This window comes from Taurulus bubalis (assembly GCF_910589615.1).
Source record: "Taurulus bubalis genome assembly, chromosome: 19".
In the NCBI taxonomy this organism is placed as follows: Eukaryota; Metazoa; Chordata; class Actinopteri; order Perciformes; family Cottidae; genus Taurulus; species Taurulus bubalis.
This window is the reverse complement of record NC_136607.1, coordinates 15995253-16006307: the sequence shown is the minus strand read 5'-3', so window position 1 is coordinate 16006307 and position 11055 is coordinate 15995253. Positions and strand designations below refer to the sequence as shown.

At 40.5% G+C, this 11055-nt stretch overlaps 1 protein-coding gene across 1 annotated transcript; it reads right to left on the bottom strand.

Annotated features, from left to right (window-relative positions):
- Nucleotides 1-6573: 6573 nt before the first annotated feature.
- Nucleotides 6574-9177, bottom strand: LOC306751430 (urea transporter 2-like; the record flags this gene model as incomplete). The annotated part of the gene is made up of 9 exons (XM_079234996.1): nucleotides 6574-6810; nucleotides 6901-6950; nucleotides 7118-7252; nucleotides 7491-7638; nucleotides 7775-7843; nucleotides 7932-8061; nucleotides 8438-8566; nucleotides 8806-8926; nucleotides 9066-9177. 9 exons carry the CDS (start codon nucleotides 9175-9177, stop codon nucleotides 6574-6576), a joined length of 1131 nt encoding a protein of 376 aa, XP_079091122.1.
- Between the last annotated feature and the right edge of the window lie 1878 nt (nucleotides 9178-11055).

Below are 11055 nucleotides of genomic sequence, written 5' to 3'. Positions count from 1 at the left end.
GATTCCTGCTAGAAAGTAAGTGTCGCTGTCCTGGTGCTGAAATGGCTCCTGTTGGTCTGGCTACGTTTCGTACTGTCTGAGCTCTCCTCGCCGCTCTGTTAAATACCCCCGCTGCAGCTCCGTTACTATACACTCTCCCGCCCACGCAGCGTGACCGAGCTTTCCCCGGATCCGCCCATTTCCTACCGCGCGGCAGGGGATGCCGGTGTCCTCAGAGCGGTCAGTGGAAAGCCATTGGTGCTCCGGCGATGATCACGCGGATGTTGCAGCCTCCCTCTCCTTGTTGAGGCTTGCTTCCGGAGTTCTTGAAGGCAGAGCCGAGCAGACAGTCACGACACGGTGTTTTTATTATTTATTTACCTATTATTAATCCACAGACTGCACAGAACAACCAGACATGCAGTTATAAGACCCTGCTGTCCAGACAAACTCCAGACAGTCACCTGCTCAGTGTCCTCACACGTTTTAATAATAATAATAATAATAATAGTAATAATAATTAATCTCTTATTAGTCCCACAGTGGAAAATGTATTCTCTACATTTGAACCCATCCCTAGTAATTAAGGAGCGGTGGGCAGCCTCGTGAAGCGCCCAGGGAGCAACTGGGTTCTAAGGACACTTCAACATGCAAACTATGGGAGAACAGGGATTGAACCAGCGACCTTGTGGTTTCAGGACGACCACTCCCAGTTAAGATTATATCATTTTGCTGTGGATGAAATAATGCAGATCATTATTAGTGGAATATTTACCTATTTTAAGTAGCCTATAATTCTTCACTGATTGTAATAATCGTGTTAGAGTTTATATGTTGACATAATAACATGAACGCATAACTTACAGTTTAATGCTATTCAATGAAAAAGCACCGGGAGTGGACAAAATATTTAGATCTTTTACTTCATTCATGTCAAATTCACTCTGACATGTAGTGGAATAGAAGTATATTGAAACCGAATAAACTACTCAAGTATACAAGTACCCCACATTTGTATGTGCACTGAATATAAATATGCGTTCTTTGTTACTTTCCACCTCTGAATAGCACAGCAAAGGATAAGACCTTGATGTATTAAACATCTTTTACAAGTCTACACTGACTGACAGTAAATGTTTTCAGGTGTATTTCCTGTATAGCTGGAAAATTCTGTTAGTGTCAAACTGTTCTGTTTATTGAGTTTCACTGAAAAGGTCAAACAGCTTTACAGCGGCAGTATTTATTTAATGGTTCTTGTATCCATTAGATTGGTGTGCATGTAAATGCTTCCACCCCCGTATAGTTCTGCATAGCAATTATGTATAGTGCTTCAGACAATGCATGCAAATCAATGCAAATTAGCCATTTAATAGCCAACAACTGTGGAGGAAAGGGGCTGCTTCAAGTTATGTAATTTAAAATGTGTTAAACCTTGTGTTTTTTTAGTGAGTGTTCACATATCTTGCTCCTGTGAAAATTCAATATATCACCTCAAAATCTTGTTGACGGACTGAAGGATACTTATTGCCTTGCCAGAAACAGTAATGGACATTTTTTAAGAGTTTGATGAGTCCATAATACAACTTAAGTGTTTGTATGAAAATGATTGGGTTTTGGAGACAAGTTTAACCTTATATTTAAGTTTTAAATGCAAAACCTTTTCCTCCAATATCTTATCTTAGTTTTTAGGTTGAATATGACAATGGTACAATATATTTTTATATCGTCCAAATTGCACATTAGGGGTGGAATTAGCAATAGACAAAAACTGCTGCTCTCTGTCGTTGAACTAACAGCTAAGTAATGAACAGTTACCACTTTCAATTGGGTTGGGTGATTATATTAAAAAAGAAAAAAACTATGTATGATACAATTAACTTTACTGCAGTTCTGTTATGATGCAGAATCAAGGTGACTGTTGGGTAGTGAAAATATATAACAATGAATATATATCATGTCTATTCATAATAAAGATGGTTCTCTTTCAAGTTGTAGGTTGATAGCTGTCCTCAAAATGTACCTTTATGATCCGCAGAGCACAAAACACGTGTTTTTGCAATAAAACAAAAAAAGATCAAATAGAGTATACATTTGGGGCTCGAACTAAAGACAAAACATGCGCACCCCCAAAACAATCAGAAAACCCTTTTTTCATTAAAAGAAAAAATACATAACTCTTCATCTTTTATGACCTCACGGTGTGAGAATAAATTGGAGGAAATATCTCACAGACCAACATAATGTTGTTGGCTTACAAATCATCAATGACATCAAGGCCACTCTTTTGAAGAAATGCAGCAATTCATCTGCTTGAATTCCGCTTTTACTGTCATCGAGAAGGAGCCGGTAATTCTATTTAGAGATCATACTACAAGATTACGACACAGAGTCGACTGTGCAAGCCGGCAGTGCAGCCATGGATATGTAAATCAGTGTCACGGGGAGCGTACATACATGGAAGTGCTTCCTCCTCTGTGACGCTGCATACATCCAATGGGGGGTTGGAGTTTCCTGTGGATTCTCCTTTCGTTTTACAGGAAGCGAGAGACAAATTTGGGTTGAACATGTTGAGCCCGGAGCGTCACGCACCAGATAGCAGCTCTTACATGCTATTCACAGATTGAGAGCGATGGAGTGAATCACAGCAGCCTCTCGCACATCGTTCATTCTTTCCGGCCCACGGGAACAGTCTGATTGTGTGTTTAGGCTTTTTTTTTTTTTTTTTTTTCACACATTCATGCTGTCTCTCTTGTAGAAACACATACAAAGTTGCCATGTCAGTCACCGAGAAATCTAATGCCTATTAAAGTGTCAAGCTGCTCCGACACCGTTATTGTTAGCGGCGAGAAGGTGGACAGCTTACATGTGGCTTAGTTGTTCTTGGGGTGTTGTTTGGCCTTCTCACATACTCATAATCTGTGGTTATGCAAATACTGAAATCGAGATCAAACACAATTGATAATCCAGTAACAGACGTTGCAAACATTGATATTATGGACATGTAGTGTAGCAGTCAAATGACTTGATTGATCCAAATAATGTTCATCCTAAATATGAGCAATGGTAACCACACTTTATGAAAGCCACAATTTATTTAGAACCAAACTATTGACTATAAAAACAAAAAATAAACTATTGCTGGGGAGAGGCCATTCACTGGACCTTTTTCAGGGGACCAGTCATTTCTGTGGATGGATGGGCCTTTTTTGGCTTTCCCCCCATTGCTGTGCATGTGACTGACATGGTTTCCAACAGTGTCCCTCAGAAAGCTGCATTTATTGTCGACTAATGTCTTTAATGTCTTTATTTAATCAATAATATCAAGGCTATTTGTTGATTCCATTGTCTATATGCTCAGTTATATTAAAAGAATAAAATACGAAAATAATATTTCTTAGATTTCTTAGAACTTAGATTGTAACATTTGTCTTTTAAATGTTTAAATGTAGGCAATTGATAGGCTTTTTATAACATGATAATAATAATAATACATGTTATTCGTATAGCGCTTTAAACGGTACTCAAGGCACTTTACATGGTAAAGTCAGGTATCAGGTATAAAGTCAGGATATGTCCGGTAGTAGTTCTATATCATGAAAGCACTGCTCCCACATGGGCTCTTAAAGCAACAACACATGTTAAACCATTGCTCCGAGCCAGAGTTGAGTCACGGACCTTAAACCTTTGCAGGCTAAACAAAACCAGTTAGCAAGCATCTCAACGTAAGCAACTGAAACGGAACCAAACATGCTAACCAATTTAACATTATTCTACAGTAATGCCATCCAACTTACATGTGGTACCATTGAAAATATCTGTAAAAAAATTTTTGTTTTGTTTTATGCGTAGTCCCACATTAGAGCGATCATTTAGTAACGCCACTTGAGAAAGCAAGGTTTTAATTTACTAATAAGGGATCACAAATGATTAGTATATTAACACCAGGTCTACCTCCCCTGTTCTTCTGCCGCTTATGCCGTTGTTATCTTCTTTCTGTTGATAATGAATCATGTTAAACGGTTATAAAACACATTGGCCTACTTTGTTATGTGAGACTTGCTATTATTATCATCATCTGACAGACGCTTGAGTAGACGCACAGCCAGCACAGAGACAAAGGAACGGGCTTTTTTCTTTTTTTTCTCTGCATGAATGCAGGTGTACGTGAGTGTGTGTTGAGGTTTCCTCCTTCGCAGCTTCAGCCCCATCTCTCTCTTTTCTGTTATGTTTTATAGGAGCAGTAGGAGCTGCCTGCAGGGGACTGGAAGGTGAATCACACTGCTGTGAGCACACAGCGCTGGCGCAGGGGAGGTGACACCAACCTCTTCTCACACCATCCCACTGCAACACTTATCTTGTCCTTCAAAGGTTTCTGGATGAATCAACGTGTGAAAGTCCACAGAAAAATCCTCTGACTAAGGTCACTCTTACCTACAGGCGGCGGAGAAATATACCGGGAGGCGTTGAGGAAAGTTTCCATCTGTAACAACTTTGGAATATTAAGTAGAAAACTGTTTGATTTGAGGAGGCTTAGGGTTAAAATGCAGGGCAGAGAGAAATTTGACATTCAAGAAAGAAAACAAAATCTGTCATAACAAGTCATATTTTATCACCAGCCAAGAAAAAAAATGAGACGTTCTCATTTTCAAATTCTTCCCCGTCCCTCGTCTCGCACCTTCTCCCCCGATGTACTGCGGCTCCCACACATGTCTGGGAGTGTGACTGTCTCTCCTATGTGTAGCACCGGCTAGACGAGAGCCATGTGCCATGGGCAGATGGCAATAAACACACCCAGAGATTTACTCATAAATGTATACATAAATGCAGACACGGTGTCTAGACAGAGATCCAAATACATATTCTATCAGCTGCCATCTTGGTGGCTTCTCTTCACAGAGATTGAAATCTTCTGGCTGGAGGAAAAGAGGGGAGAGGTTGTGCTCAAAAGGAGGGATGAGGACAGAGGGAGACAGATAATGGCAGGAGAGGGCCTTTGAGGACAGGGGAAGAAGAGAAAAGGCAAAACGGGTTTACAAAAACCCGTAGAACCGAGGGAGAAGCACAGCAAGTATCCGAGAGAGAGGTAAAGAGGAGACGATAAGAGAAAACGATGGGACAGATTGGAGTACAGAAGGCAGTGATGGATTATGGCTGGCAGAGAATAGGGTGTTTTTGCTAAGGGAGCACTTTATGAAATCTCCCCTACAGCCCTCTGTCTGCACTGATGAAATGCTCTGCTGCATTTTAAATCAACTCACAGCAACCACCGAAAATTGTGGTTTGGAGACCAGAGAGGCTGTGTCCTCGTTTACTCTTTACTTTGTAATGGCTCTGAATGAATAACACCTCAAGAATACATTAAATATAATCTATATTATTTCAGACAAAGACGGTGCACATAATCACATTCCTACATTCAAATCTGCTCAGTGTTTTCCTCAGTATTACTAGATTTATGTGCAACAACAGAGGTTTTAATATGATCTATTCCACACATCCACAACACATGATGCACATCCATTCCTTCTGTTCCTTTACTGATTGTCAGCTGCATTAATGATCAACAATGGTTGACTAAAATACCAAATGTTTTTTGATTTAGCGGATGCACCTGCAACTGGCAACTCAGTATCTGATCATATATGCGTAGTGAATATGTGTTCAAGTTAATACGATTATTTAAATTGTATTACCAAAGTTAAGATTCATCATTCATTTGGTGGTGGCGGTCTCTTTTGCTATAAACAGATGTGGGACATGAAGCCCTGGCCCAACCTTTACACAGCTTCTGGTACCACTCCAGTCTAATATAATTTACGAAATACACCCTGTGACTACTAAGCCTTCTAAGCTGGTTCTATTACCACAACTGCATTAATTAATACTATTACTGACACTAATGCAGCTTTCACTAGTAATCATTTTACTGACATTAGCTATCACGACATTAGCTATCACGTTGACTATTAACCTCTGATACGTCTGCAGTTTGACACTCAATGTAATTGAACTGTTTACTGCTCATGTTGCTTGTGTTCATGTGAAGAATTACCAACTGGTAACATTAACTAAATACCTTCATCAACCTCATATTGTTTTGATTCTACAGTAACCATTGGTTCAATTACAGCTACAGTGCTGGAGCTAAACGATGCACATGTACTCATGTTGGTGCATGTGTGTGTTGTAAAAGTCTGTATTGCTATTTCTTTAAGCCAGTTTTAAAACTATAAAACACAGGTAAAGTACTGTAAACCATAATTACAATAGCACAGTTATATTGCACAGCACAACCATTGTAACTCAGATTTTTTGTAAAGCATCACAACAGAAAAGGTATTGTGAACGGGTTATAAAAATAAAATACAGGGATCTTTCCTTGCAAAGTGCTGCCCCCTGCTGTTAAAATAGCTTTACTGCATGACACAATATTTGCCATTTCGAAGATATTTCTCACTGCAATGCCAGCCATTTTAATAACAGATGTGGTTATGTAACTGAGGAAATAATATTCCACACCATTCAGATAATTACCACAAGTTCACACTCAGCATCTCCTCTAATGACACAGAGATTCACTGCAGCTGCTGTCCACTATAACTGGACATTTGGTCCTCTGTTGTCCTTCAGCTTGGCCTCTTCTTGGCTGCTGCTCTGCAGACTGAGCTGAGCGTTCTCCCAGGCCTTTAATTGTCTCTGGTAGCGCCGGTTTTCCTCGGGGTAGGTAACCAGAGACAGAGGTGGTCTGCAGATGGCTGGGATCTCAGAGGAAACGAGGAGGAAGATGAGAGTCGACAGGCAGAAAGGCCACGTACAGGCTGGTAATGCGAGCTGAAAGGGGATGTCATAGGAGAAAGGAGCATGACACATGATATGAAAGATATATGGGGGTTCAGATTACGTTCGTGGAGTTTGACTTACCACAGACATCAGTTTTGATATGGCTGCAGTCATGTATGCGCAGAAAAGTGCTGGAAAGAAACATATTTTGTCAGTTTGAATGAAAAGCCTTTCAGAGTAATCAGGCTCATAACTAAGAATTTCAAGAAACAAAGTGTGTGCATTTAAATGAGTCGGTTAAGGACACTACCAGTTTCCTGTGGCGGAGAATAATAATCAAGCTCTTCATCAATCTTACCACATATCAGAGCCAGCAGATGCGTTTGCCATGTTATGACATAGAAGACCCCTCCGATGGCAATGCAGCACAGAGCGCTGTTATATCCCCACAGCCCAGAGTAAATGTCCTTGTGAGGGGCTGCAAGAGCAAGTCCTGCAGCGCACAGAGACACGCTCAATGTTGACTATGAAATTCAATATTAAACAGCAAAGAACTGCACAAATGTCAGATGTGAAAAGTGAGTCAACAACAGGCTGTACAGCATTATTTGATAAAAGTCTGGGTTCATTCGTCATAATGCCACGGTGCCCTTTGAAGAGCCAAAGCTCCCACTGTAGCCTGAGCAGACACATTGTGCATATTTCTATGCAAATGGAGGAAATCTTTTTACCAGACAACATGCCAGCAGCAGAGCCCCATATGGCATGAAAACAGATAGTTGGTGAGGAGAGCAGCAGGGCCAGGAGGATGAGACCTCCTGTCCAAGGACTGTCACAGCCGTACACCTGGCCAACACCAACTGGCACTGACAGGAATAGCTGCAAATAGAAGCCTCTATTACATACAAATTAAACTAATTTAAGACGTAACATATGTGCAATAAGGCCACTGTAAGAGTTTAGATTGTGTGGAGATTTTCAAAGAGCTTCTGCACAAATACAATTCCTGTCATACTTGAGGGATATTGAGGCTTCCCATGGAGTTATTAGGAGGATGCAGATGGTCTTTTGGCTGAATATCCACCTGAAATGGCAGAAAAAGTAGGTCACATTCTCCCTTGCACTCGAGCGCTGTGTATGTGCATCTTTGTTATAGCAGGGCAGCACTGTACCTGTGGAAAGTAGGGGTGATTGGCTCCAGTGGCTGCTACATGCAGACACAACAAAATATTAAAGGGCAGGGTGAATATCGGGAGGTCCCATTTGCTGGCAACTGAGGACAAAGCACTGGAGACGACTGGGCTGTGAACAGAAGCAGGAAATGGATTAGTGATCGGGCGGAAAGGCAAACTATAACATGTTGACAGGATCCCATAGATTGGTTAAATCTACCTTTAGAATTTCAATAAAATCTGGCAAAATCATCTTTTTACTTGACAAAATGTTTCTGGATTTTCATGATTCTTGTTTTAAAAGGAGTCAGCCGGAGAGGGCGTTTCCCAGCGTTTGCTTACTGAGTCAAATGTAATTTAAGCCTGGAGAAATCACTGGCTGAGAGGCTGCTTTTATTTATCTCTGCCTGAAATCACGGACCCATTGTTTCAAAAGTGGCTCTGAATTTCAAGTGGCAGAGTGTGTGCAATCGAACTAATCAGAGGACATTCAAGAGGACACGTACCACAACATGGACATGAACACATTTGGCAGCAACAGCCACCAGTACCAGCTTCCTTTGGCAGAGAAAACCGCCATCAGTATGCCGATCAAGGTTCCATTGTAGCCATACAAACCCACTGATATGGCTTCCCTGCGGTGAATGTGACAGATGAGCAAAACACAGTTAAATGAGACACACGCTGTGAAAAAGAAAGTGTAGCCGCAGGGAATAGAAGTGGAAGAGACAGCGATAATGGCTCAATAGGAGGAAAATGCAAAATAAAGATAAAGTCAAATAAGGATAAGGAGATGCAATCTAACCGGTTTTGTCCCAGCAAAAGGGCAGACACAGTGGAGATAAAAGTACCAAGCAGACCATTCAGAGCCCACCAAGGATTCTGCAGGAAGAGGCCGGCTGTGATGAGGAGCCCACTGAGAGGGTTGTTAACTAACATGACCTGGGCCACCCCTCGGCAAATCCAGTCCAGCATTTGGATAACCACAGCCTGCCCTGTCATTAATGGAAAATTACATCATTCTTTCATCGTCTCCAAAAAGGCTTAAACTGAACCATATTCAAATCTGAAAATGTGCATTAATTCAAGTGTAACCGACACGTGACTTTGAAGATTAGACAGCTCATCACCTACTTTTCACCCACTCTCCCCAGAGGTGCATGTCTCCGGTGAAAAGTCCCACAGCTCTGAAGAGAAAGGAGCGAGTTGGAGCTCCTTCCTGTGAAGGCTGGAAGCTGTGGTCCATACTTGATGTCATCAGAGTTCATCCCAAGTGTCATTTCAGCGGGGGTGGAAGTAAAACAATTACCTTGTTTGTGTCGCGTACTTGTACTTTATCAGTGTTTAAAAGAAAAATCTGTAATTTTACCAAAAAAAGGACAAAAAAAAGAGTTGCATTTACTTTAATTAAGCAGATTTCCCTGGTGTGGGTCAGGTTGTAAGAATGGAAGTCCATGTACCTGACATCAATTAGTTCATACATTCTGTGATGTAGTTGGACATGTGGGAAACATTGCTATTTGTAAGAGACAAATAAGAGTATTTTGTGTCGAAAGTTGGAAGCTCCTTCACTAAATCTTCGGGAGTTATGCCTATAGGCTTGTTCCATTCCTGGCCCTGCCCATATCTCATACTTTGAGTATGTATCTGTATGTATTTGGCAGAGTGAGAGCTGTTGTCTCCCATCATGATGTCATTATTCTGCTGTGAATTCTATGAGAAGTGTCAGGTTGTTTTCCTTTATGCAGCTCAATGATGCTTGTTGCACCCGCTGTGGTGTCCACTGTGGTTATTTTCATTTAATTGTTTGTTCTCTTTTATTCTTAATTCTTTCCCTGGGTTCAGACCTTTTTAAATCTGCCCACACTACCATGTAACGAGATGTAAGACTATACTGAGGAAGGCGGTTGTTTATTTATGGCTGATAATCAGTTGTGTGCACACGATGCAAAATGTATCTATAGAAACATAATCTATTCTTCGTTGGCTCTGTGGTGCTAATGCATTATCTTTTGTAGCCCACATGTGTTATTACTTTTAATAGGTCTATCATGTAACATTGTCGTCATTTATAGAAATGTAACTTAACGTTTAGTCAGAGTAACTCACCTAACTTTTACTTTTATCTCAGTACATTTTTAGTTGGCAATAGCTTAATTTGTTGTAACACATGAAAAACAGGGGACTAATTTTTCTGGAGTTACTATTTTTTTCCTCTAAAGGAGAACTATTTCATCATTTTGGAGCATAATTACTAGCTATATCCAGTAGAGTAGGAGAAAATATTCAGAATAAAATCTATTGGAGTAAAACAGTGTGACCACGCCCACAACTAGAATTGAATGCAATTCTATTTAGATCTAATTCTAGAATTTAATCCAATTCTATATAGAATTCTAGAGTTGAATCCGATTCTAGTAAATATATAATTATGTAGAGATAGATATGAACACTAAATAGAGTAAAACATACTCTGAATTATTACCTCTGAGGCAAGAGTAGATTTTACTCTCTTTAGACTGGCACCAAATGTTACAAATAGTAAAAAAAAAAAAAAATGTAGTCAAATGTACTATGTACAATATTCTAGTCAGCTACTAGTTCCACCTCTGCATATACAGTTCATGACATGGCAAATTATGCAAAACAAGTTTTAAGTAAACTCAAATTTCGACTTGATAATATCAGGTATTGTTATCCGCCCTATTTTCTACCAACAGCGAAAGCGTCGCCTCCTTGCACACAAACCACGAGTGAACATAATTCCCTTCTGCCCTCAGGTGGGAACAACTCCAACCCAGAAATGTGAGATAAACTCTAAACTTCACTGTCAGTTTGTCACAGCGTTTCCTATTCTTTTAATAATAATAACAACATGTTTTTGAAGGAGTGATCAAAGCAGCTTTCCAGAAGAGGTTCCCACTGTTAGCGCCAATCTCCCCAGTCCCAGTTCTCTGCATGAAAGCCGGGTGTGTTTCTGTTGTCGAGTGAGCGGGGAACCTCTTGATCTCTCAGCTCGGTCTGCAGCCGCTTTCCTTCTGTGCCACAATACTTCTTAAGAATCAACAAATATGGAAGCTACGGAACTCAAGTCTGCCAGAACTGTTGTGATTAAATTTAAACC